We start from the raw sequence: 27,796 nt of genomic DNA on the forward strand, positions 1-27,796 counted from the left end.
CACAGGATCCCAGCAATCATCTTAGCGATATCTGTGCAATATCTCAGAGTGCTGAGCAAATATCATCACCCGTCCCCGTATCTGTACTTCCCAAGCCCATTAGCTGAATCCCACAACTCTGCCATCATTCCATTCCTATTTGCAAATATGCCATGGTAGCATAATAGAAGAATTTGCTGCCTTTGCATCCTTCAGTGTCTGCCATGGGGAGGGAATAATGGTGCTGGGATAAGGAACTCCAGCAGCACTCCAACACATGGAAAGTCTGAAATGGCAGGGAATCCAGAAGCAGCAATGATTTCCCAGCCCAACTCACTCACCATGTGGACCAGTCTTTGCCTAAATATTGTCACAAGAGGTTATTATACCCCCTGACCCAGAATGATGCTTTCCAGAGAATTTTTAGCTCCATTAATGTCGGCTGAAAATTGGGACTATTCTGAGAAGCTTTAAAGACAGCAGCAGACATCTCCACCCTTCCTTCAAATGCAATGTCTTTATGGGACAAGTCCTTTTTTCCAGTAGTGTCTGGTTTGCTTTGAACCCACTTCGAGGCAATAAAGAAATGGTCAGATGCAACCTCACAGCCAGTCAATGCAAATCTCAAAAGAGTCACCAGCAGGCATGAGTTTCAGTTCTGGCCCTTCGTATTAGGACTAATGATTTCACTACAGTTTAACTCCCAGATATGTAACTCTCAGCTGGACCATGGCACATGCTCTCTCTAGCTGCACAAAGACAGCCTTTTGCTGTATTCCAATAAACAAGCCGATGCGTTTGTGCCTGTGAATCCACCAATAGTGTCCATCTTCACTGGGACAGTCAGTCTGTTTTCCCCCGCACAGTCTTTCTAAAACAGGCTGGTTTTCCTCTGGGAGATGCTAGATGACTTCTTGTTTTGTGATGGTGGGTTGTGGGATTGAGGCTGGCTGTTTTGCTACAGTAGCGATGGCCCCAGGGAGTAGCTTGTATTGCTCAGATCCTGAGCCTGCAGGGGGAGAAGGCTGTGGAGTTTCCGGAGTGGCTGCAGAAAGAAACACTATGTTACAAAGGCAGAAGGAGCAGATGCTACGGGACTACCAGAACTCAAGAGGCAACATTCAGATCTGGATCCCAATTCCATATAATCCAGAGTTTGGGGAAGGGCTAAGGATCCGGGTATGGCTGGATCCTTCTAGCCCTGGCACAACGGTTACAGAGAGGCCAATTGCTCTTCAGTGAAAACATGGTTTCCAGTGGGCTGTGCACATGCTGCTACTTAGGCTGCAGTACAGTCTCCAGTGCAGACAGCCACTAGAGTCGCTGGGGGAGTCTGCAGCAAGAAGCACAGGGTCAGGGGTTCTGTGCCTGCTTTTTACTCTACACTGAAGATTCACTTGGCAGGTAGGGTTGCCAACCCTCCCCGTTTCACCGGGAGTCTCCTGGAATAACGCTCTATCTCCTGGAGGCTACTGCAGCCAAACTGGGAGATTTTAGGTGTTAAAGGTCCGGCACAGCAGCGGGGCTAAGGCAGGCTCCCTGCCTGCCCTGGTCCTATGCCACTCCTGGAAGTGGTTGGCACTGTCCCTGTAGCTCCTGGGTCTCTGCATGCTGCCCCTGCCCCGAGCACTTACTCCACAGCTCCCATTGGCCAATGGGAGCTGCGGGGGTGGTGCCTGCAGGCAGAGGCAGGGTGTGGAGACCCTCTGGCCTCCGCACCTAGAAGCCGCTGTTGCATGGATGTGCCAGAAGCTTTTGAGAGTTGCCTGAGGTTAGCGCCAACCCTCTGGCCCCCTTCTTCACCCCAGCCCCCTGCCCCAGCTTAGAGCCTGCACCCTGCACCCTCTCCCACACCCCAACCCCCTGCTCCAGCCCAGAGTCTGCACCCAAACTCCCTCCCAGAGCCTGACCTCACACCCTCTCCTGCACCCAAACTCCCTCCCAGAGCCCACACCCTGCACCCCCACCTGCACCCAAACTCCCTCCTAGAGCCTGCACCCCCTCCCACACCCAAACTCCCTCCCAGAATCCAAACCCTCACCCCCTCCTGCACCCAAACTCCCTCCCAGCCCTGCACCCCCTCCCGCAACCAAACTGTCTCCCAGAGCCCCTGCATCCCAACCCCCTGCCCCAAGCTCATCCCAGAGCCACCTCCTACACTCCTAAACCCTTGCCCCCACCCCCCAGCTCAGAGCTTGCACCCCCTCCTGCATCTCAACCCCCTGCCCCAGTCCAGTGAAAGTGAATGAGGGTGGGGGAGAGGGAGTGACAGAGGCATAGTGGCTGGAGTGAGTGAGGGCGGAGCCTCAGAGAAGGGGCTTGGCAAGGGTGGGGCCTTGGGGAAAGGGTGGTTCAGAGGGCAGGGCAAGAGTGTTTGGGTTTGTGCCATTCGACAGCTGGCAACCCTACTGGTAGGTTGCGTTTGAATATCATCTCCGAGATCTAGCTTTGTGCTGTGGCCAAGCGTGATACCCTAGTGTTCAACCCCCTCATGCTGGGTTCTTTGGACAGAAGGACAATGGGGAGGCCAAGACAGGGAAAACATTAACAAAAGTTTTACTGGTTTTCCCCCAGAGATATGAGGCTAGTCTTTAGGGGCCTGATCAAATCAGCACTCAGGAATCATGCATTGGATTGGAGTATTAGTCCCCAAATTAGAGCTACTGTAAAAACTATCATCTGCTAGGGAGCATTCAGTTGAATCATGTATTCAATCTAATCTACTCTAACCTCCCCGCCACCTTGTGTGTCTGTCTGTCCTTTCTGCGGAGGAATTTCTAGCATCGTAATACCCATCTCGCATCACTGTGGCTTTGCAGTGTAGAATATGGCACTACTGGGGCGGCCTTTGAGGCTCAGAGATGTCACTGGAATGCCAGCCTGATTCTTACTCATTTCATTTAGCTTTATTCCAAACAAACAAGGTCTGTTTTGGCAGCTGTCAGTCCTACTAGGGATACTTACACATCTGCCCATTGTGCATCTGAGCAGGCATCGTGTTCGTTACTATGACGTTCGTCCCCAGATTCTCCTGGATCAGATGCGGGTGCAGAGGGTGGTGAGCATGAGGTGTTTCACTTGATGAGCCTAGAACCATTTCAGTGTCAGTAATGGTGAGCAGGACAGAAGGGGAAAGCACTAGACAGTCTAAAAGAGTATAGACCCAGAGGGCCAAATGTTCACAGCCAGACCAGTAATTCCAGGTGCACTATTGTGCAAATGATCAGAACACACTCCCTCCCTGTCTTCTACTGAGACTACACCTCAGTGCTGCTCTGCCTCTGCCACAGCAACACCGGTTGTGGCAGTGTCACTCTCCTCTCCTCGTGGGTTTCAGGGGACGATCTATGTGCAGGAGCCGCACAGGGGAAACTGCTGCTCCACTACATACATCACATGAGGTTATCTGAGCTTTCAGCAGCTAGTGGTAAAGCTGGGCCATGCTTTACCAAACCTTTCCATTGCCCTTTAGTGCATGTATTGCTCCCATGAATCTCCTAGGGGGAAACAAGACTTGGGTAAGTAGCTGACTCTGTCTTTTGGGAGATGCATCCTCTGAATGTGCACAGAGATGATGTAAGGACAGAGGGGCAGCTTGTCATCCCTTCAGCAGCTGCTCCTGCTGGGAAGCAGCACCTTTGCTATATGTAGCAACCTGCATGGAACTTGGGAGGAGGCAGAGCACAGGTTGCAGGATGGAAGGGTTTGGAGGAGGCACAGGGAAGTCAGTCTGTGTGCTCATGGCTAGGAATGCTAACGTGAAACTCTGTAAATAGTTGCATAAACCAGAGGTGCCGACTTTCTGGTTTCCCTGGGGGTGATCAATCCCCAGTCTGCCCCAGGCCCTGCCACCACTACACCCCTTCCCCCAAGGCTCCATCTCACCTTGCCTCTTCCCACCCTATTTCACCCATGGAGCACCCATGGAGTCAATACGTATGGCATAAACAGCCAGTTTTATTTAATAAGAATGGAGTGGTCTCCTGTTATTACTCAGCATGAAGTACATGAAACACGATGCAAGCTGCAGGGGGGACAGAATTACATCTCACACAAGCTGCAGCTTCTGAATGAAGATAGATGATCTACTTGGGTTGATGTGCTCAGCTCCCTGCATCAGAGGTCTGAGCACAGGACTGGGAATCAAGGACACTCCCCATTCTGATCCTGGCTCTTTCCCTCCCTGTGACGAGAGGGTGATGGGGTTGTGCTGAGGATTAGGGTTGCAGAGGCTGAGCACAAATACTCACCCCCTAGCAGCATCTCCTGCAGCAGGTTGTCAATCTTGGCCATGCCAAAGAGTTTGACAAACTGAATCTGCTCAATCATCTGCCAGGTGATGCTCTGCAGGGTGGGCAGCAGGAGCAGCAGCTCGCCAAAGCGGCCCCGCGAGTCATACTGCCGGTCGTTGATATAATCCTCCAGGCTGACCTGCACCTGGTACCGCATCCGCTTGATCTTGGTGGGGTCGCTCAGCCCTTTGGCGTCTGAAACAAATCATGGAACAAAAAATGGAGGGCTGTTTCCCAAGGGAGAGACCCTCTCCAGTGCCATGAGCTGTGGGCTCAGCCTGGCCCGGGCAGTCTCTCTGGCTCCCTGCAATCTGGTTTTACAGACAATTGTGGTTCTTTTTTCTAGGGCTGAGTTCTCCCCTGCATCCAAACTTGGCTTGGCACAGAGGTGGGAGCCATCAGTAAGCCAGTTATGCCTCCATTGTTCTGCACCAACCTTCCCCAGCATCCTCTGGCACTGCCTAAGGACTGTGCTAACGAACACCACTAGTGTAAGGTCCCTAATGCAGCTATCAGCAGCAGATGCTTAGTGTAGCACAGGTCTACTCTGTTACCCCCAGGCCTGCTTCGACATATCTCCTTCCTCACCTGGCACGCTCCCGCCATGAATGAGGAAAGGGTGGACTGGCACAGGAGCCCCATTCTCCAGGTTTAGGTGAAAAGAGAGGTCCCTTCCACAAGGGGAATTCTCTGCTGACTATTTAAGGGCAGGATCTAGTCCCTTTGTGCCACCTGAGCAGCGCAAAGTGACCATACCATCCTAGAGAATCATAGGACTGGAAGGGACCTCGAGAGGTCATCTAGTCCAGTCCTCTGCATTCACAGCAGGCCTAAGTATTATCTAGACCCTCCCTGACAAGTGTTTGTCTAACCTGCTCTTAAAAATCTCCAACGATGGCGATTCCACAACCTCCCTAGGCTATTTATTCCAGTGCTTAACCACTAATTTTTCTCCCTCCTCTTTGTAACAACCATTTATGTACTTGAAAACCATTTTTACATCCCCTCTCAGTCTTCTCTTCTCCAGATTAAACAAACCCATTTTTTTTCAATCTTCCCTCAAAGGTCATGTTTTCTAGACCTTTCATCATTTTTGTTGCTCCTCTCTGACCTTTCTCCAATCTGTCCACATCTGTCCTGAAAAGCGGCATCCAGAACTGGACACAATACTCCAGTTACACAGTTGACTCATATTTAGCTTGTGATCCACTATGATCCCCAGATCACTTTCTGCAGTTCTCCTTCCTAGGCAGTCATTTCCCCTTTTATATGGGTAAAACTGATTGTTCCTTCCTAAGAGGAGAACTATGCATTTGTCCTTATTGAATTTCATCCTAGTTACTTCAGACCATTTATCCAGTTTGTCCAGATAATTTTGAATTATAATCCTATCCTCCAAAGCTTTTGCAACCCCTCCCAGCTTGGTATCATCTGCAAACTTTATAAGTGTACTCTCTATGTCATTATCTAAATCATTGATGAAGATATTGAACAGAACTGGACCCAGAACTGAACCTTATGGGACCCCACTTGATATGCCCGTCCAGCTTGACTATGAGAATCTGTCTCCTAAACTGATGGTTCAGCCATTGCCTCATCATGGATCCATAGTTCTGCCCTTTCAGAATTCCTCAGGAAACCCACCGCATTCCCAGCCCCCACCCCCTCATCCGCTGACCCTGACACGTGGGGTCCAGGTGGGGGATGACATTAGCTCTGCCCCAGTTCCATTGGGATTGCTGTGGTACATGAGCATGAAGTGTGGCCATTGATCCCACAGGAACACTGTGGAACCAGCACCTTCCTAGAGCTCCAAGCTCTGCTAGTAACAATCCTATTGTCTTGCCTGCCAGGGTTGCTGTCTTTTTAACTTTATCCAGGGGGTCAAATTCCTCTATCATAATAGGCCCAGCACTATCTCGCTGTATCCAAATGCCAGCACTGTGCAAGGAGGCACAGGGTCCCAGAAGGGATTTGGAGACTTGAAAGGGCTCTGAAAGCACGGGAGAAACCACCTTGAGAAAACCAGGTACATCCCACCGACACTGTACCAAATTGCTGGGGCACTGGCTAGCGTGAGAGCAGGGCGAAGCTCTTGTGTGGTTGCTACTCTGGGTTTTGTAAGAGGAGATCTTTTTTGATGATTAATTGTTGAAGGTTTGGGCCTACCTGGGTCAAAAAAGATGATGGCTTTCAAGCAGGCATATTCATTGTCATCAATCTGCAGCTCCTGGAATGGCAGGACCAGCTCATCAAGGATTCGGATGGCCACACGGATCACCTCCACCAGCTCAGGACAGTTCCGTGGGATTATGTGGTCATTTCCTTTAGGAACACAATAGAACTATATCAGGAGCTTTCTCTGTTGCTCGTGATCAAACCAGCAACAAGGAGGCACCTGAGCGCCTCAGACTTTATTACATCCACCAAGCCTTACAATGCTGACCAAGGCTTCACACATTCACTCCTCACCCCACATGACCAAGGCTGGAATTAAGTGTGGTATGTGGGTCTGAGTGTAAGTGGGGACACATCACTCTGGCCTCTTAAATCAACAAGCATCCGGGATCTTTTGTAGACTTCAAGGACTTCACAAAGCTGCTCCCCATGGGTGGGCCATGCATGGGACAGGTATCATTACTCTGGGACAGGATGCTGCAACATGCCAGTGGTTTCCTAATGAGCACAACAGTCCTGGGCTTTAGCAATTGGGCTTTTCTCTATCTCAGAACAGGACTAAACCCACCTGGGACAAGTGAAGTTGCCTCTTCCACCCATCCCCGAGCAGCAAATGGGCCTGTCTTTATATACATCCACTGCCTTCCTCTCCTGTAGCAGAAGGGATGTGCTGGCCATAAATCCTGACCTATGTTACCCAAGCAGCCTCTTCTCACTCTATTACTGGGCATAGGAAGATCATTGCAACAAGGAAAAGAAGATGGAGGCTTTGCTTCTCATTTATACTAAGGCCTCTTGTCACCTCTCTGGCAGTGTGATTGGGTCTTAATCGGGGGCGGGTCAATGACCTGTAGGCCCCTCGACCCTGATGGAGCACTGTAATGGAGCTTTATGGTGGAAATGTGAACCAAGCCCTTAGATCAGAAGCACCAACTGAACCCCAGGGCAGTGCTAGGTTCCCTGGATACATGAGAATTCCGACCCAATGCGCCATTCACCAAAAATGACACAGGACGAGGTAAAATGCCCATCCCTTTCAAATCCATAAAGAGGATGATCCCATGTGAGTGTATCTGCTTTACTAGAGGAAGCAGCAACATCCTGGCATAGAGGAGAAGTGGTTTACCTAATAGCAAGATGTCTTTGAACACCATGGACCTCTTGGCAGCTCCTAGGAGCAGGTGTTCTCCTGCGTGGGCCCTCAGCAATGCCACCTGCAAGGACAGAGACGTATTACCTGGGTGACTGGGAGAAGGAGGGTGAGTGCTTTGCTTTGATTCCACATAAGTAGAATGTAGAGGAAGTGCCCACTCTTGCATTGCTCATGTCAGGGCAGAGGAATAAGGTCCTTGCTCTGGTTATATGTGGGGGTTCAAACACAATGTTCTCCTACATCTCACCACTCCTCAGGTGCAGCATCGCCAACCCTTTGGCCAGGGAGCCAACAATCTAAACCAAAAGATGCTCAAGATACTAGCCCAGCACCTGAGCTGGTCCAGATCCCTGCACAGAATTCTCACCCACCTCACTGCACTGGCATGTGCAACACTAAGACAGATTCTCACAACTGCTGACCACACACAAGAGTAAGGCCACCTAGAGGATTCAGGGGGCCTAGGCCAAAGCGGGGGAGCTGCAGTGCTTGTACTCACCCAGTGGCAGTCCAGGTCTTCAGCATTTTGGTGGCGGGGGGACCTTCAGTTGCTCCACGTCTTTGACAGCACTGAAGAGGCCCATGCCGCCGAAATGCTGCCAAAGACCCGGAGCAACTGAAGGGCCCCCCACTGCCGAAATGCCACCGAAAACCTGGACCACTGTCAGGCCAGGGCTTGCGGGGCCCAGGGCCTGGGGAAAATTGCCCCACTTGCCCCCGCCTCTGGGTGGCTCTGCACAAAAGATGGAAATCGGGAGGTACAAAGCCCAGTCTGAGGAGCAACTGTGCACTCAGCATGGCAGCAGAGACACACTCATCCTGCTCCAGTGTCCCAAGTATAAGGAAGGCAAGAAGGTTGTCGGGATCTATAAAAGACATCTTATCAAAAAGTGAGTGGGAGAAACTGTGACTGACCCTGGGAGAAAAGAGAGAGACGGCATTACCCCACAGAGCAGCCAGCCAGTGGCTCAGGAATGGATAGTCGTGACAAGCAGGGAACAAACCCCAGAGTCTGTGACCCAGCCTGGTGGGGGGGCTTCCTGCCTCTGACAGATACCTGAGGGGTCTGTCTTTTTCTCACACTTTGGTAACCCTCGCAGAACTTGTCACACGAATAATATTGCATTGCCTGGAATGGCATTGGACACTCACACCAGAGGGGTAGAGTCGCTTCTGCATGATACGTGCCATGCTAGAGAGCTAGGGGAGCAGAGTCACTCCTGCATAATGCATTCATGCCAGGGGAGAGGGCGGTTTCCATTTCACATTCTACATCATGACAATAAGTAGGATCATTTCCATGTCCCCCCTTTGTCCCACCAGGAGTGGGGTCACCATCTCATGCCTTACATCTCACCCAGAGTGTGGTCACCATGTCACACACTACATCCCACCAGTGGATGGGGTCACCATGCCGTGCTATGTCCCACCAGCAGGTGGGGTCACCACGCCACTTGCTATATCCCACCAGCGGGTGGGCTCATCTTCTGGTCATTTGCTCCCCAGTGGCAGTGGACAGTTAAGACCAATGAAGGCAAAGAGATGTTTTTCTGCCCTGACGTTAATAATTGATGTTCTTCATGTTATACCCCTCAGTGGTTCCTGAGAATGTCCCGGATCTTTTGCCCCATTCTGTTAACAATTTCAAAGCTTTTGTAGAAACAAAGGTTAACTATTGGACAGCGTGGCCCAGCTGCTTCTTAATAGCCAGGCAGGGATGTTGGCCGAAGAAAACAACTATTAAACATTAATGGAGAGACTTGGAAAAGTGTGTCCTGATAGGGATGGTCCAGCCTCTGCGTGTTGAACAAACAGAGGGTGAAAAGGAGAATGAAGCAAGGAGCAGGAATATATCACAGTTTTCCTGAGTGTTATCTTTCAGCATCAGATGAAGCCAAGGGAAGCCTCACTCCACCATAAGTGTCAAGAGAATGCAAATGAGCTAGAACAAAGCTCTGATTAGAAAAGATGCTGATATTTGAGAGGACAAAGGTATTATGCAAATAAATAGAACAGGGACTTCTACAAAAAGGGTGAATGCTTCAAGGTGTTGTGAAACCCTCATTTGTGCAACACAATGTGAAGTGCATGTGCAGATGGCCAGATGTGTGCAGTCGCCCAGTTTGTTGTGTAACTACAGCTATCTGTGTGTGCGGGAGCTGGTCAAAACTGGAATTTCCATTCCTCAGGGAATTCTGAACTTAAAAAATAAATCGTTCTGCATCGAAAGTTTCACAATTTCCTGTGAAATGAAAAGGCCAAAATGTTTTGATTCACAACTATCAAAACATTTTGTTTCAATAATGTTAAATTATGTTGGTAATGTTGAAATGTTTTGTTTCGATAATGTTGATTCATTTTGACTTTATATTCTATTAAAATATTAAATATAACATATACCAATATAATATTAAGATTAATAGTTTAATTGAATATAAAAGTCTAAACAAAATGAGAAAGCTGAAATGAAGTATTTTACCTTAAAGTGTTTCAACATTAATTTGTTTTGACATCTTCCTGTGGAAAGTTTCACTGAAACTGGCATTCCCACAATACATTTGGATTTCCACAAAACTGCAGTTTCTGATGGAAAACTTCTCTAGTGTCCACCATGCAGCTGGCTCAGGGACTCACACATTTTTGCTGCCATTTCTAGTTGTGGCTCCCACACTGTCATGTGGTTCATCTTCCTTTGAAAATGTGGGTCTAATTGTTCTGGTGTTTTTTAATGTGCATTTCAGAAAAAAAATGCAAATATTTTTCTCCTGGATTCTTCCCTGACATATTGGGCCAGACTGTGAGCCCCTTACTCACACTGACGAGCAGTTACTCAGACCACGAATCACATCGAGGCAGGAAGCATGTAAAAAACCTCTCTTCAGTGTGAACACAGGGGTCAGGCAATCTGCTCCTTGGTTATTTCCTTTCTAAAAAATTCCCATGACTGAGCCAAAGACACTTGGTGAGGACGTTCCATGTGCAAACTGTTATAGATCTTACAAAGCATTAACTGGGTTTTACAGCATCCATTCCAAGTGGCAGTGAAAGACTTGATAGAACAGTAGCTGCATCTAGCCCTCTATATGCTGCAGCCTGTTTGCTAGGTAAATACAATGTGCCGTTGGACACCATTTTGTTTTCTGTGATTTCTAAGTGTATTTGCTTTAGGAATTTAGCATGCTGTTTATCACTGTAAATAATTCAAAGCTACCACCCAAATAGATAGAAATGGGAGCATTCCTAAAGGCTGCAGATTTCCCAGTGATCTGCAGTGTGAGATGACTGTGGGTTTTCTTTACTAGCTGGGCACTCTCACTTTCTAAATATCCTAATCTTCTGATTTGGTAAAAACTACCCTCTGATCCGGAGGTCATTGGGCTGCTCCCTGATCCTGGATGAAAAGAACCCTTTTTAAATTTGTGAACAAAAAACAACTTGAAAACATCCTCCTGCCCCACTACAGGTACTGTGAGCCTTCTGCAGAAATGGATTCTCATTAGTTTTCCCTGCACACTCCCACTTTTATGTGTGTATTTTGAGCATGCGTACCACCTATACATAGATAGTTGTGCATTTTCACCACTTCCATCAGTTGCACGCAACTTTGAAACGCAGTCCTTAACTCTGAGCACTTCCTTGTGCCACTGGGGCTGTGTTAGGGCATGTCTAAAGTATGAATGCAGCTTGTGTAGACATGCCAAAGATAGCTTCAATCTAGCTAGTATGGGGAGCATAGCGGTATGCAAGCCTTCCTGGGACCCTGAGTTCTTACTTGGGTGGCCAGCCTGTGCTGAAGCCCAGGCTGCCACGGACCTGAGCTAGTTAGATTAAAGCTAGCGAGGGTATGTCTGAAATCACACTCTGCCAGCAGTGTAGACATACCCTTAGATCTTATGGTTTACTTCTTACAAGGGGAATGCAGAGCACTCTATGCTGGTCTTGGTAAGTAAATTACTTTAATATCTTGCTTTAAATACAAATATATGAGCAACTTTTCAGTCTACAGAGGTGCTGCTGTTGGTTTGGGATCTTAGACACGTTTTTATTATAATTTATAAATTACTATCAATAACAGTTACCACTGACACCAGGAAACCAAAGGCCCAGTGAATAATTAAAGATAGATTTTTTTAATGTTAGGCAACAGAAAGGCCTTCAAACATTAAGCCAATATACTGTACCTAATCAGTCTAATTATCCTAAGCATTGTATAGCACTTTAGGTTTTCAAAGTGCCGCAGTAGCATTCACCAATGATTCACCAACCATCTGTCCATGAAAAATTTTGCTTGTAAAATGTGTGCACGATTATGCGTGTAACCCCCAAAGAGATTACATAGATTCCTGGAGCTCTGTCTGCTGGAGAGGGGCGCTACATGTGTCTAGCTGAGCACATTGTTACAGCGATTGTGCAAACAGTCTGCTTAACTGCACATGCAAATGGCCAGTGCTAGTATTGTATGCGTGCAGTTATCTGATCTGCTTGTGCAGTCATGATAATTGAGTAAACAATGTGCAACTTCTTTGCAGATCGGGCCATTCCTCTTGGCCACAGATTACCCTCCACGGGAAAGAGCCATAGGAGGTCAAATGGCACTAACCTGATCATCTAAGGGAAGCTCGCAGAAGGCCGGGATGTACTTGGCCCACTCCACCAGCACCAGCAACTGCTGCTTCATGGATTCACACACGTCTGTTATGTTTGCAATCTTCTTCCCTCGGATGTCTCCGTTGATCACAGAAATTGGTGATGATATCTGCAATGATGAGAAGGGACCCATGTAGGATCTTCATATTTCAGAGCTGGAAGAGCCAGTGATATGAAAGTCCCAGAAGCTGGGAAGACCCATGAAAAGTGGGGGCAGCATTTCTGCCTTCTCTGATATAAGATGTAGGTTTGTGGATCTACAGAGATTAATTAAAGAACAGATTAAAAGGCAGGCAGGTATCAATGGAGTCAGGAGCTTTTTCCTCTGTATAGCTGAGATGTCAGGAATGATGCTCCGTACTAGCAACTGAGCTATCTCTAAGCTAGGTCTGGACAGAGAGCCTGGATTAGTACATATGAGCCCCAGAAACTTGGGAGTTGGATCTAGATTTGCTTTCTTTCTTTATCACAGGAGGAAGGGAATGAAAAACAGAGGCAAAGCCTAGATACCCCCATTATCAATGTGTCGTTCCCTGACCAGACTTGAGTGGTCTGTAAAGCATGTGAGAAACATGTCCAGAGTCAAGAGTTCTTCCTCTGTTTGAGTAAGTCAGGTTTCAGTGGATTTACACCAGAGCCCAATGTGGCCCACAGACGAGTCTGTCATTTCTTCTTTCTGTACTACGGGCACTGATATAAACCCAGTTTCCCTTCAGCAGAGGCTCATCAAGGCTAGTGCTGGTGCTAGAGAAAAGACTTCTCCCCACCAGCGAGCGATCAGAGAACTACCCTACCTCCATGCCAGCCATACCCTGCTCCCAACCAAACAGAGCTATCACTGCCTTTACCAGGCTTTTTTCATAAGATATTGAATATAGTGCCTGATTCTCCTCTCACTCCTGCTGACATAAATCAGGAGTCTCTCCACTGAGGTCAGTTACCCAGGCTTAAAGCTGGCTTAAGTGAGATCAGAACCAGAGCATTTAAATTTAAAATCCCCATTTGAAATGCTGAAGCCCCAGTTTAAAGTCAGAAACATTTTGCCAAACTGTACATGTGCAAATAGGCCCACAAAAATACACCATGCGTCCAATTTGCATGCAGAATTACTATGATTGCAAAGGCAAATGGTGCCATTTCACTTGCAAATGACTGATCTGGCACGTCTTCATGTGCAGGGACCCCATTTTCATGCAAAAGTGCAGCAAACTTCCATGCCAATGAGATGCGCAAGTGCGTGCACATATTGCATGCACGGTTGCATACTCAGCTTGTTTCAAAATCTGGCTTTAATCACCAGTTTTTCCTTATGACTTTGTGAGTGATTAACCAGACCCACCACTCTCTTCCTTCTGCCCTCTGGAATCCTGCACTTCCTGTCCTGTTGCATCCCAGCACTTTCACCCAGCCCTGGCTCCCTCTTTCACGGCTTCACTGGTTTGAAAGGCACCAGCAGTTTTTCCAGGTTGCATTTCTTGGAACCTCTCCAGCTCTAGAGCTGTTATTGAATAAATAAGATTGTAAAAATCTCACCATGTAATACCCTAATCAGGGTGCCCGGAAGGCTTAGCAAATAAACACAGACCTCTGGGTGAGTGACCTGAGATCCCAGAGAAAGCGGCTCCTCAGCAATATCTTGTTCTAATTAGCGAGGCATGTATAAGTTACTGATTAGCATGCTAGGATCCCCAGTGTTTAATGAGTCTGTGTGTGCTCTGCTGGAATGGAGCAGTCTCGATGAGTTTCTTCGGGGCTGCTGGCTTTATCAGGAGACCTGACTCAACAAAGGAGCATGCTGCTTCAGAACATCCAGTCTCATTGTAAAATGCTCTTCCCTTGGAAGCCTCGTGGCCAGAGGACCCTTATTTCACCTTGCAGCAGAGTGTGATGTTATCTTTACAGGGCCCATAAATGTGCTAGGAGCCTCGTAGAATGAGCTAAGGCGTGGGCCAAGATTTTCAGAAAGGCCTCGTGTTTTGAGTAGTGTTGGATTTATGCTAAGAAAAATCAGTTGGGCACCCGACTCTGAAAATTGTCTCCCGTTGGGCACCCGGAAGCTGAGACAGAGACATCCCAAATCACTAGTGACTTTAGAAAATCTTGGCCTGACATTCTACCCAAGGCTACGTCTACACTACAGGATAAATTCGAATTAGCTTAAACCGATTTTATAAAACAGATATTATAAAGTCGATTGTGCGCGTCCACACTAGGCACATTAATTCAGTGGTGTGCGTCCATGGTCCAAGGCTAGCGTCGATTTCTGGAGCGGTGCACTGTGGGTAGCTACTGTAAAATAATGAGGCCAATAATGTCGATTTGCGTCCACACTAACCCTAATCTGATATAGTAATATCAATTTTAGTGTTACTCCTCTCGTTTTGTAGGAGTACAGAAATCAATTTAAAAAGCCCTTTAAATTGATATAAAGAGCAGCGTAGTGTGGACGGGTGCAGCGTTAAATCGATTTAACGCTGTTAAAATCGGTTTAACAGCGTAGTGTAGACCAGGCCCAATACACCACAGAGAGTATCAGCAGACAGAAGGTTGGGGACGGGGAAAGGAAGGACAAGGGGGACAATTAAAAGATCACATGGTTACTCACTAGGGCCTTGATCCTGTAGGCTGCTGAGCACTCCTTTGGGATCCTGAATGCCCTCAAATCCCTTTGAAGCCAGGAATGCTCAGCACTTCTCAGGATCAAGCCCTAGAGCTTGGACATGGAGCTGTGTAAATAATGTGATTTTCCAGTTTGCTGGCCGTTTCGAAAAAAAAATCAAATAATTGTTTCAAACTGACCTGAAATGAAAAGTTTTCAAATTTTTTGGTAAATCAAAGAGTAAGGAAAAAAATAACTGCAGTTCAAATTAAACATTTTGTTCATTTTCAAGTGTTTACAAAGTTTTTATGTGTTTTAAATGAAATTGAAATAAATTTCAAAACAAAAAGTCATTTCAAATTAAAAAAATTTAAATAAAATTTCTATTTTTTCAGAATTTTTTGGTTTTGTTTTGGCAGGGTTGTTTTTGTTTGTTGGTTTGCCTGAAACCATATGGCAAATTTAACACAAATATTTCAGTCAACCCAAATCTGCATTTATCAGCAAAAAAAAGTTTTGGACAAAAATTGTCATCCCGCTGTGCTTGGAAATGCCTTAATGCTTCTGTTAATTTCCCCCTTTCTCCTTTCTTAACTATTCTCCCTCCAGCCCTTCTTAGGAGAGATTTGAATGAGGTGAGGGAGGTGGTTTGGCCTGGAGATTTGGGAAGCTCATTCCAAGTATAAGCAGCAACATCGCACAAGACATGGTGATACCTATCAAAGGAGATAAAGACCCTGGATGGACTGAGGTTGGCATCACTGGCAGAGCAGGGAGAGCAGGGAGTGTGCTTAAGGTGACCAAGACTGAGATGGGCTGGGTGATGCATGGTCTTGTAAGATGACCTTCCTTGCATTGCAGTGGTAATGGTTTGAATGGTTTCCTTGCATTATGTCACTGGATTTAAGGCTGCACCGCTGGATATTGCCAGTGCTTTAGATTCAGGTTGTCTGATGGCGAGGAGATTGTGTGAAATGCTTTCTGACCTGGAGGCCTGATAGGAACATCCCGAGTGTTTGCCTTTCTTGGAATTCTGGGGCTCAGTTCATCCCAGACAAAGTCAATTTTTTAAGCCTATGGCTATTTATTCAAATTCTTAAACAAATTTGCTTCCTCTTTCTGGGCCCCTTTCTGTGAATATTCTAGCAAATGAGTGTCCTGGCAGGAATGTTTACAGACACAAAGAATTTTAAGCAAACGTTAGCGAAAATATTTACATAAAGCAAACTTTGAATTCATAATCACAACTATTTGAACCAGAAGCCTAATTCCAAGATTTATTCTCGTCTAAACAGGGAATAGAAACATACCATATGACCTATATGCCAGATGGTGTAAGAACATAAGAATGGCCATACTGGGTCCATCTAACCCAGTACCATCTAACCTATCAGACCATCTAACCCAGTAACCTGTGTCTGACAGTGGCCGGATACTTCAGAGGGCATGAACAAATAGGGCAATTTTGAAGATCCTTCCCCTTTTGTCCAGTTCTAGCTTCTCACAGTTGGAGGTTTATGGACACTTGAGCATGGGGTTGCATCCCTGACAATCTTGACTAATAGCCACTGATGGACCTATCCTCCACTAACTTCTCTAATTGTTTTTTGAACCCAGTTATACCTTTTGCTGGCACAACACCCCCTGGCAATGAGTTCCACAGGTTGACGGTGCATTGTGTGAAGTGCTCCCTTTTATTTATTTTAATTTTGCTGCCTATTAATCTTGTTGAGTGTGTGTCAGCATGGCTCCATTGACTTCAGTGAAGCTTCACCACCTTACATCAGCTGAGGATGTGGCCTTTTGTGTCCAGTCTACATAGCTGAAATGTCAAGCACTTGCAGCAACCCTGTTCACAGATCAGCTCCAGACCAACAATTATATCATGAACGGTTTCAAGTAACAACCACCTTTGAGAAAAATGGTGTTCAGTCTGCAGATAAGTAACAATCCTCCACACCTCCTCAGGTGGTAACCCTAGAATCAGTGATGGATTATTCACCTGGCTCTACTGAAAACTTTGCACCTGATGCATTAGCAGTAGGCTACCAGGAAAGAAGAGGTACCTGTTGTGCAAGGACTTCTGCCTGCAGTAAGATGTTGATGGAAGGCAAGCTGCTGTCTTCATAACTGGATCGCCGGGTGCTGATTCGATCACGTTCGTTCTGTACAGCTGCAAGGAAGGATTTGGGGTCAGCTAAAGCTCAGTCAGGAATGTGTTTACCAAACGCCCTCCCACTCCGTTGGTGTTACCTTTACACACTAAATCCTCAGCTTTCCTTAGCCAAGGTTTCACAGCTACACAGTGTGGGAGGCAGGCCAGGATGCAGCTGAATCAAGTTTTAAACACGGGGAGCCTGATTTTCAAACATTGGTGACCAAAATGTAGGGCATAATTCAACATTTGGGCTCTCCTGGGGGCCTAAAACATCTTGGTACTGAACTATTTTGGTGTGTAAGTGCTTGAGCCAATGCTCATTGAGGTCAATGGAAAGCCCCCCAGTGACTCATGGGTAGTGGATCTGCTCCCAAGTGCAGACTTGGTCCCATGCTATAGTGCCAGTTTTGGGCTCTTAAGCCATGCATGAAAAATGTCCATGTGCCTTGTTAACCCTCACAACCTTCCCCAAACCCATGACTTCTGACAACTGGCCATCATGCACCCAGCTATTCACTCTGTACACACAAAAGCTGGGTGCAAATGTATTTTGTGGACATAACTTCGGAAGCCTTTGAAAATGTGGCCAATACGGCTTTGCGTTCATGCAGCATAGAGATGTACAATCGTGTTTTGGGGAACCACCTGTATGCTAGAATGATAAAGGAAACAATAGTTACTGTGCATCTTGCAGAGACTATTGCTTGAGTATCTAAGCTCTCAGTTAGGTATGTCACAGAATATCTGAGACTGAAGAGTCACAGTGACAGGTATGTTTCTCTCTCATACATCTCCCTGGTTGGTTTGTTCCTCTGAAGGGCTTAGGCTGGAAGTCTAAGGGGTGTCTGCTGCTGTTGGAGCAATAATGCTGAGGAGGTGAATTCCAGCATCTGCTGAAAGGTACTTGTGCTGATTGTGACCCATGGTAGGCAAACTACGCTGGAAGAGATACAGTCATCCGAGCAATCTGCTAGAAGAGGCTATCGATCCACTGTATCACCAAAATCACTGCACAATGCTTGTGGCTCCCTGGATTTATATTTTCTGAATGTATAATTCAGTCTGATAAAAAGCAATAACTGGGCTCGGCTGAAATAAAAGCCCTGCAGTCAGCAGCTGTAAATAGGAGCTCTCAAGGTTACGTTGCTCATTATCAGTGGCCAGGCCCCGGGTTCAGTCACACCAGGATGTTTTCTAAATGTTTGCTCAGTATTAGCTGGTCATGGACCTAATGTAACTTCTATTGAATATTAACAGACACAAGCAGAGCTTCAAGCACAAGATGAGTAGGCTCTAAAGAGAGAGGATTCCTCTGTCCTTCAGGCAAAATTAAGGCAAGCTCTTGGCAATGCCTTGTCCCTATTAGTATGGGGAGAAATGTTCCTCATGGAAGGCAGGGTTAGGGTGTTCTCAAAGGGCCTATGTTTTGGCTGCAGCAGCTTGAGGTGTCTGTTATCCCGGGAGGTTGCTTTATTCAACGGGCTGAGGGCAGAGAGGACACAAGCTGGAATCAGGAGAACTTTGGGTTTTAAGTTGTGCATTCGAGGAACCAAATTCATCTCTGATGTTACGCCACTGACTGGCCCATCATGTCTGTGTTACAGATGCAGGAAACACTGCAGAGGCCCCAAAGGTAGCTGTGCAGGGAGCATGTGGAGCAAAGCGAGGCTGTGGTGAGTAGCCACACCTGGCAGTGGATATTTTGATGACCATTCACACATTTTACTGGGGGTGAATTATCAGCACTTTCCACCAGAGTCTTTCTTAAAGGTGGAAATGCACCATTTTGGAGTGGACATTTTACCATTGTCTGTGTATAGAGCGACATTGATCTCTGTGCAGAAGACCATCTTGAGATCTATGCACCACTTGGGATTAAGTGGGACTTAAGTGGTACATGGGCCTTTTGCTGGCTCCCTCAGTATGCCCCACACTGTGCATAATTCTCTGGGTACTAATGAAAATTTTGAGCAAAAATGAATGGAGTTTTGCTTTTTGGTAAACTTGTGAAAAGGCACTTCTCTCAGTGTGCAAAATGTCCCTGGTTATTTGTTCCTATGTAAAAGCCACCAGCACTTGCTCAGGATAAAAAAATATAGCAGGCAATTCATTCAGAAATGCTCTTTATTGAAAATAGCCCTTTGCACCAATCCCCATTCGGGGCAGGAGGATCAAGAGTTTTCAAACTTTGCCATGACATAAAAAATTATTAGCCAGTGTTTTGAAAAACAAAAATGTCGGTGTCCTCCAAATGGAGATCCTCATGTTCCCTCATCAGCAGAATAAGTTCAGTGCCAAAGAGCAAGGACTAGTGACTCATCCCAGAAAGAAGCAGATACAAAACACTACTGAGGTCTTGTCTACACGGGAAAGTTTTACTGGACAAAGCTATACAAGTATCAGAGGGGTAGCCATGTTAGTCTGGATCTGTAAAAGCAGCAAAGAGTCCTGTGGCACCTTATAGACTAGCAGACGTTAGTGTCATCTGCTGTATAGACTAACAGACGTCTGTTAGTCTGTAAGGTGCCACAGGACTCTTTGCTGCTTTTACAGCTATACAAGTATAAGTCCCTTTGTGGATACTTTTATTCCACTACAGAAGTACCCTTTTTGGTTTAGCTTCCCAAGTGACATAAGCTAAACCAAAGATGACCCCCTTACACTGGAATAAAAGTGTCCACACAGGGATTTAGAGTAGTATAACTATATTGATTTAAAGTCACACCTTAGGCTTTGTTTAAACTTAAAACTTATATTGGCATAAATGTGTCAGTCAGGAGTGTGAAAAAAATCACACCCCCAAGCAACAAAACTCCTCTTGTTGGTGTACACTGTCTCTACACTAGGTGGCTACGCCAGTATAGGCTCTGTAGTATTCTACTGAAACAATTCTCCATTGCAGAGAAGGCCTTAAGTAGTTGGCAATCAACTAGGTAACCTATCCTCTAGTTTAGGGCACAGGCCGAATGAGGAAAGGCCAAAAAGTCTGCTAGGCCTTGTGGGACGCACTGGTGGTTACTCAATTCCCAGTGACTACTCACTGGACTCCAGAATGATCGGATACTCCGGGGGAGAGAACTTGCAGCCAACCCCGACCCCCTAAAAAATAATTGTTATAAAGTGAGAGACAGCTGATTTCACACTGATCAAACCTGATGTGATTCATGCACTCAGGGTCTTAATTATGTGGTGATCTTCTCGGTATCCAAACTAACTGGGGCTCTGAAGCTTGGTTCTTTTGCCAACATTATGCAGCTTTTCTAAATGCTTCAGCGATATTGGTCCTATACACATGTATACAGCTACACTGGATGTGCAAGTGCAAGGTACGTGTGCATGTCAGAGGGAGGGAGGGAGTGCCTGCCTGTAAATATTTTCTGTGTTTGTGAGTGCAAGTAGATGTTGGTGCGCAGGTTGGAGTCTGTAGCATCTAGGCGTGTCTCTGGAAGTGTACATAATTGGATTGGTATTTGTGTGAAGTTGTGTGTAGGTGTCTGTGGTTGGCAGGGTAGAGGCGACCAAACCGGCTGTGTAATTGGTGTCACACCCAACCAGTGACTGGCATTAGAACAGATAAAGCACACAGTCACCTACCTTCTTTCTTCATCCCTGCTCGAAAGCACTTCTTTAGCCTGCAGTATCGACACTGGTTTCTTTTGTCCTTATCTACCACACACTGCCTGTTAAACCTGAGGAGGAGAAAGGGAGGTGAGCAGCTGCAACAGCCTAGAGTCTAAGGAGAGAGCAGCCCACAGGGGCCATGTGCTCTGAGACACAAAACCAGAGGATTCTCTGCACCTTGAGGTCTTCAAACCACAGTTTGAGGACTTCAATAACTCAGACATAGATTAGGGGTTTGTTACAGGAGTGGGTGGGTGAGATTCTGTGGCCTGCATTGTGCAGGAGGTCAGACTAGATGATCATAATGGGAAATTTAGGAATTCGGACACAGAACTCCCATTAATTTCTATGGGAGCCAAGAAACTTGCCTAAGGTTGCAGAGCAAGGTAATGGCAGAGGTGGGAATACAAACCAGGAGTCCTGACCCTTAGCCCTTTTCTCTGACCACTAGACAAGGGTTGATCAAGATGGGGGTTACAACCCCCAGCAGGGTCACACACAAGCAACAGGGGGGTCAGAACCAACCTGCCCCCTATACTGCTAAATGGGTGGAGGGTCCCCAGTAGAACACAGCTAGGTAGGAGGGAGATCCTGGAGGATAGGTGGTCTGGAATGGAATATGTTGAGAACCATTGCGCTACACCACAGTCCCTCCCAGAGCTAGGCTTAGAATCGAGACATCCTGACCCCCAGGTTCCCACCCTTTATCACCACACAACACTGCACTAAAGCTCAAACAGACCCATCTCCCAGTATAACCCCCAATCTTCACTGATCCAAACCACAGCAATTTCTTCCTTCCCCAATGCTAGATCCAGGTCCATGACACTCCCTTGTTTCCCTTGTTTATGGCTCTAGTGTGTAGCACAGTGTCAACAGTCGTTTGCAGTACAGATTTTATTGGCACTTCTCATGCTCGCTATATAGTTTTCAGCTGGTTGATCACGTCAGCTTACTAAACCTGTGAATATGGCATGTAGGGGGACCCAAGGGACACAGGGCCCCCGCCATGTCAGTTGTTTAGCTTTTGAGAGTGCTGTTTTCATAGTGTTCCATTAAAGCCCATAGCCAATATTTTCCAGGATAGGTGCCTGGTGGTAGCCTTCTAAGTCCATGTTTAGGCACCTAAATAAGTGGCCTTCTTTTCCAAACTGCTGAATGTGTCACCATGACCACCTGAGTCAGTGGCAGCTGCAGGATGCTCAGCACTTTGGAAAATCAGGCCACTTATTTAGATGTCTAAGTATGGATGCAGGGCTGGTGTAACCACTAGGTGAACTAGGCCGCCACCTAGGGTGCCAAGATTTGGGGGCACCAAAAAGCAGTGCCCCCCAATTTTTTTTACACTACTGTATTCATTTTTGAAAGTTTATAATAAGCAATGCTCCAGGGGGAGGGGAGGGAAGGCAGAGGGGCACAAGGTGGAAGTTTTGCCTAGGGAACAAAATATCCTTGCACCAGCCCTGTATGGATGCAGGAGTCTAACATTAGGCACCCATTTTTGAAAAGCTTAGCCCTAGGCTCCAAGCTACACTTCAAATTACACCTCTGTCATACATCGGGGGCTCCTCTCTGCTCCTCAGGTGCTGCATTTACACTGCCATGCACATTCCCCAGCCAGCTTCTCCGAGATCTAGGATACCATTTTCAAAAGCACCTCAGTCTCATTTTCAAAAGGGACTTTGAGGCCTCATTGACTTTCAGTGAAACTTAGGCACCCACGGGCCAGATTTGTAAAGGGTTTTAGGTGCCTACAGTCGCCATGGGGGCACCACAGACATTTTCAAAGCTGCAGTTTAGGTGCTGCCTCAACCCCACGGTCCCTACATTTCTGCTTGTCAGCATTTCAAGACAGCCTAAGTGCTGCTGCTGCCCCACAGCTAACAAGCTGCTCAGAGCTGCAGCTCAAACTGAAATCCCAGAGGCCCCAAAGCAGGATTCTCAAACTTGGTGGGGGGATGCCTGACTTGTCAGTAGGGCCCCATCCCATAGACATGCTCTGAGCATGCCTAAGACCTGATGTCTGCTACCCCCTAAGCAGGAGGGCTGGCTGCAGATGGTGGGGGAAGCTCAGCATCTGCACACAAGACAGCCAGGGTCACAGATATACGTAGGGCGAGAGTGAGTGAGGTATTGAACGTGAACAGGAGCCAGAGAGAGGGGGTACTGGCTGCTAGGCCATGGGCTATCTAGGCTTAGGTGCATAACTCCAGGAGAGAGTTCACAGCTGGGATTCCCAGGCAGAAGGAGGTGTTTATCTCTGGCTCTTCAGCCAGGTGCACCAGCTCAACCCTGTAGACCCCTAAGTCCCTCTCCTCTCTCCAGCATTTCACTCCTGGCTTGGTTAGGCAGCTCCCTGCTCAGCTGGCCAGCTTCTACTTTCGTAGGTGCTTGACTATCCCCACGCACTCTATAGGGAGCCTCAGCGGCACGGAGCGACCTCACTCCAGGCTGAAAATTCCACCAGGAACAGCCTGCCAAGAGGTTAAGCGTAGCTCTGCTCAGCTGAGCAATGCCGAGATCCCTTTAAAAATCTGAACACCCCCACACCTGAGTGCCTAAGTTACTTTTAAAAATAGGCCGTAGGCTTCTACAATTATTTCGGTGCTTTTGGAAATTTTACCCCAGACCAGACTCTGCTGGGATTGATGCAGGAGTAATATCCCAATGGCCTGTTGCACTGCCTCGCATGGAGGAATGGGAGTTCAGCACCACACCTGCCCACCAGACTAGGAGTGTGGTGGAGGCGAGGTGCTCAGCCCCCAGCAGTAGGAAACATTCTATCTTGCTTTGCAATGACGGCTCCTCTCAGCCTTTCTCCCCAGCCCAGCAGGGGTTAGGGTGTTGCAGAGAAAGTGTGCTTAGTCCCATAGAATGAGGCCGTCATTCCCTGCTACTCTCAAGTGACCGCTGGCTTGAGGCCGGTGAGAAGCTCTGCTGGGAGCTGTGTCCAGCCTTCCTCAGCTGGAGGGACAGGTCAGTACTGTGAGATGTGGGGTAAAGAAGACAACAGGAAATAGTGACCCCAAGTTCTGGGGGATTCTCAGTGCAGTTCCTGGTAGACTCGTTCCCCCTCTTGTCTATGGCACATGCCTTGCTCCAGCTGGAGCCTTGCACAGCACGATGTCCTGGTGCCCTCAGTCCATACCTGCAGGAGTACATGTGGTTCTTCCTGACACTCCTCCTGAAGAAGCCTTTACAGCCATCACAGCTGGAGGCCCCATAGTGCTTCCCCGTGGCACGGTCCCCGCAGATGGCGCACAGTGCGCTCACCCCAATGCTATTGGAGGCGCTGAGGTTTGTCGCGTCTGATGGAGACGTGTCTACGTCAGGAAGGACAAAGAGAAGGAGACAATGAAGAGTCAGAGAAGCTGCTCTTTACCCAAGGAGGCAAGAGGTAACCAGGGGGACCCTGTGGCATGCACGTACACACACACAGGGACGCTGGAACAATTTGTATCACGAGAGTACTGAAAGCCATTGAATCAGACTGTAAACTTTGTAGATAATGGAAAACTCTTCAAGCCTTGGGGTGCAGCAGTACCTCTAGTTACAGCACGTACACATGCATGCACACACATGCACATACTGGGGGTGCTCGGCTCCTTGGAAAATCTGGCCCTGGGATCAAAATGTTCCAATCTGGATTCCTAAACTTAGGCACCCAAATAAGTGGCCTGAGTTTCTAAGGAGCCGGACACTTACAGCTCCCATGGACTTCAGTTAGGGGGTTGGGTGCTCAATACCCCTTAAAATCAGGCCACCCAATGGCTCAGTTTAAGGGGGACAGTAAATACTTCATGTTTGCAAAGTGCATGAAGACCCTGTGATGAAAGTCACTGCACACACATTATGATTAGCATTCAAACAGTCTGGAATCCAGACACAGTCTCAAACTTTGTGGCAACACAGCTCACAGCTAGCACTGCACAGAGCCGATATTCACTGGGGATTTTCACATTTCAGTTTCTGTTTTGTGGTGCTGACCACAACCCCTTGAATTGCCCCTGGAAGCAGACAGCTAGCCAGGACAGTACTTGGAGCACAGGTGTCATGTGCTCAGTGTGGGCCACCCAATTTAATAGGTAGGCAGCTGCATTCTGAACTCATTTTAGCCTTCAAAGAGCCCAGACCAGGGGTCCCCAATGTGGTGCTCGTGGGAGCCATGGCGCCTGCGGGGGCATCTAAATGCGCCTGCGTCCTGGCTGGCGGTGGAGCATCCGCCGAAATGCCACCGAATTTCTACAGCATTTCGGCGGTGACACCTCTTGATAACTCCGCTTGCCAACAAGTGATGTCATCGAGAGGCATCACCGCCGAAATGCTGCTGAAATTCAGCTGCATTTCGGCGAGTGCTCCACCGGCACCACAGTCCTTCATCTGGCGCCCACCAGACGAAAAGGTTGGGGACCACTGGCCCAGACTATCCCTAAGTAGAATGTATTAGAGGAGTGTGGTGACAAACACAGGGATAGTTATTGTGAGGTTTGCATGAGAGCCTCTTGACCAGCTGCTGATGGAAAAATACCTTATGGGCCACTGTTTCCAACTGGCAATCCCGAAGCAGCAATTAATCCAAAGGGTCTCTGAGGGCATCAACCATCTTGGTGGATCGTGTGGACAAACTCCCTCAAATGCAGCGTCAGCCACTGCTCTAAATGCTTTTTCCTGTCAACAGGCACAACACCTGGGTTGTTAGGATACACCGCAGCCAGTTCACTTTCATGATGATCCCTAGCGCAGTCAGACATAGATTGGGCTGTCCTTACTGAGATGAGGGAGCCCTTTCCCACATGATGAGCCCCATTGACTTGTGTGAGTCAGTGCTCCCTCCATCTGAGCAAGGGTTGCACACTCCAGCCCAGAAAGAGAGAGCTGAGACTGTAGAACTTGGGAGACATATCTGGGCATCCTTGAGTCTCTGAGAACATTAGACCCCAAGCCATCATCTAGGAATAAGGACAACGCAGGGAATTACAGACCAGACACCTTAGCTTCGGTACCCAGAAAGATAATGGAGCAAATAATCAAACAATCCATTTGTAAGCACCTAGAAGATAATAAGGTGAAAAGTAACCGTCAATATGGGTTTGTCAAACCAGCCTAATATCCTTCTTTGACAGAGTAACAAGCCTTGTGTATAGGGGGGAAGCAGTAGATGTGATATATCTCAATTTTAGTAGAACTTTTTATACTATCTTACATGACCTTCCCATAAACAAACTAGGAAGATATAACCTAGACAAACCTACTATAAAGTCAGTGCTTAACTGGAAAACCATACTCAGAGAATAGCTATCACTGGTTCATAGTCAAGCTGGAAGGGCATATTGATTGGGGTCCTCCAGGGAACTGTTCTGGATCTGGTTCAATTCAGTATCATCACAAATGGTTTGGATGGTAATAGAGAGAGTACACTTATAAAGTTTGAAGAGGATACCAAGCTGGGAGGGTTTGTAAGTGCTTTGGAGAACAGGATTGAAATTCAAAATGTTCTTGACAAACTGGGGAAATTGTCTGAAATAAACAGAATGAAATACAATAAGGACAAATGCAAAGTACTCCACTGAGGAAGGAACAATGAATTGCACATATAATAAGTAGGAAATAACTGCCTAGGAAAAAGGATTTGGGGCATTATAGTGGATCACATACTAAATATGTGTCAACAATGTAATACTGTTACAAAAAATCAGACATCATTCTGGGATGTATTAGCTGGAGTGTTGTAAGCAAGACAAAAGAAGTAATTCTACACTCTATTCAGCAGTGATAAGGCCTCAACTTGAGTACTGTGTCCAGTTCTGGGCACTACACTTTGGGAAAGATGTGGACAAATTGGAGAAAGTCCAGAGGAGAGCAACAAAAATGATTAAAGATCTAGAAAACATGAACTATGAGGAAAGATTGAAAAAACTGGAGTTATTTAGTCTGGAGAAGAGAAGATTGAGGCAGGACATGATTACATTCTTCAAGTTCATGAAAGATTGTTATAAAAAGGAGGGTGGCCAATTGTTCTCCCTGTCCACTGAGGACAGGACAAGAAGCAATGGGCTTAAATTGCAGCGAGGGAGATTTAGGTTGGACATTATGAAAAACTTCTTAGCTGTAAGGATAGTTAAGCACTGGAACAAATTACCTAGGGAGGTTGTGGATAGAGCCCTGCGCAGATACAAATTTATATCTGCAGATGTGGATATCCACTGATATAAATCGGTATCCGCGGAAACGTAGGGCTCTCCTGGGAACTGCATGGGTGAAAGGAGCAGGACGTGGAGCTGCTGCTCCCGGGAGCCAGTGCCCTCTCCACTGCAGCTGTACTGCCCCTCAACCCCACCAGGGACGCCCAGAGGATTCAGAGGGTCTGGGGTCTTTGGCGGCAGAGGGTTCCCGCTTCGGTGGCGGGGGGTCCTTCCTCTCCGGGACCCGCTGCTGAAGTGCCCCAAAGACTCATGGCAGGGGGCCCCCCCACCGAATTACTGCCGAAGTGGGACCCGCCACCGAAGTGCTGGGTCTTCAGTGATAATTCGGCTACAGGGGGGTCCTTCCGCCCCAGGGCAGAAGGACCCCCCTGCCGCCGAAGACCTGGAGCAGAAGAAGCTCCGGGGGCCCAGGCCCTGTGACAGTTTTCCAGGGCCCCCGGAGCGAGTGAAGGATCCTGCTCCAGGGGCCCTGAAAAACTCTCATGGGGGCCCCTGCGGGGCCCAGGGCCTGGGGCAAATTGCCCCACTTGCCCCCCCCGGGCAGCCTTGAACCCCACCCCAGCCCTGTCCTCCGACGTGGCTGTATGGACCCCAGAAAAGAGATGCAGTGATGCAGACAGCTGCATGGAAGGGATGGGAGTGGGGCTAGGGGCAGTACAGCCACACAGGAGGAACTGCCGGCGCTGGCTCCTGGGAGTGGCGGCGATTCCCCAGATACTGATTTATATCCACAGATGACAGATATAAATTTGTATCCGCGCAGGGCTCTAGTTGTGAAATCTCCTTCACTGGAGGTTTCTGTGAACAGGTTAGTCAGGGCTGGTCTAGAGAGTACTGAGTCCTGCCTCAGTGCCAGGGACTGGACTAGGTGACCTATCAAGGTCCCTTCCAGGCTGACATCTCTATGATTTTTATGACATCATCTCCCCCAGGGGCTTTGCATAAACATTGACTGGGAAGGATGGG

The 27,796-nt window shown here is 47.5% G+C and overlaps 1 protein-coding gene across 2 annotated transcripts in view; it reads right to left on the bottom strand.

The window, feature by feature from the left end:
• Nucleotides 1–881: 881 nt before the first annotated feature.
• The window catches only part of HNF4A (hepatocyte nuclear factor 4 alpha), a 32,652-nt gene continuing 5,737 nt past the window's right edge, over nucleotides 882–27,796 (bottom strand). For both annotated transcript variants that reach the window (XM_050917398.1, XM_050917399.1), the window contains 9 exons: nucleotides 23,776–23,950; nucleotides 20,601–20,695; nucleotides 16,915–17,021; nucleotides 12,203–12,358; nucleotides 7,576–7,663; nucleotides 6,441–6,596; nucleotides 4,230–4,466; nucleotides 2,944–3,066; nucleotides 882–1,024 (listed from right to left, as the gene is read on the bottom strand). In XM_050917398.1, the coding sequence (XP_050773355.1) occupies nucleotides 882–1,024; nucleotides 2,944–3,066; nucleotides 4,230–4,466; nucleotides 6,441–6,596; nucleotides 7,576–7,663; nucleotides 12,203–12,358; nucleotides 16,915–17,021; nucleotides 20,601–20,695; nucleotides 23,776–23,950 (1,280 nt within the window). The remainder of the gene's footprint in view (nucleotides 1,025–2,943; nucleotides 3,067–4,229; nucleotides 4,467–6,440; nucleotides 6,597–7,575; nucleotides 7,664–12,202; nucleotides 12,359–16,914; nucleotides 17,022–20,600; nucleotides 20,696–23,775; nucleotides 23,951–27,796) is intronic.

The sequence above is a fragment of the Gopherus flavomarginatus genome, chromosome 11 (assembly GCF_025201925.1).
Source record: "Gopherus flavomarginatus isolate rGopFla2 chromosome 11, rGopFla2.mat.asm, whole genome shotgun sequence".
Classification (NCBI taxonomy): Eukaryota; Metazoa; Chordata; order Testudines; family Testudinidae; genus Gopherus; species Gopherus flavomarginatus.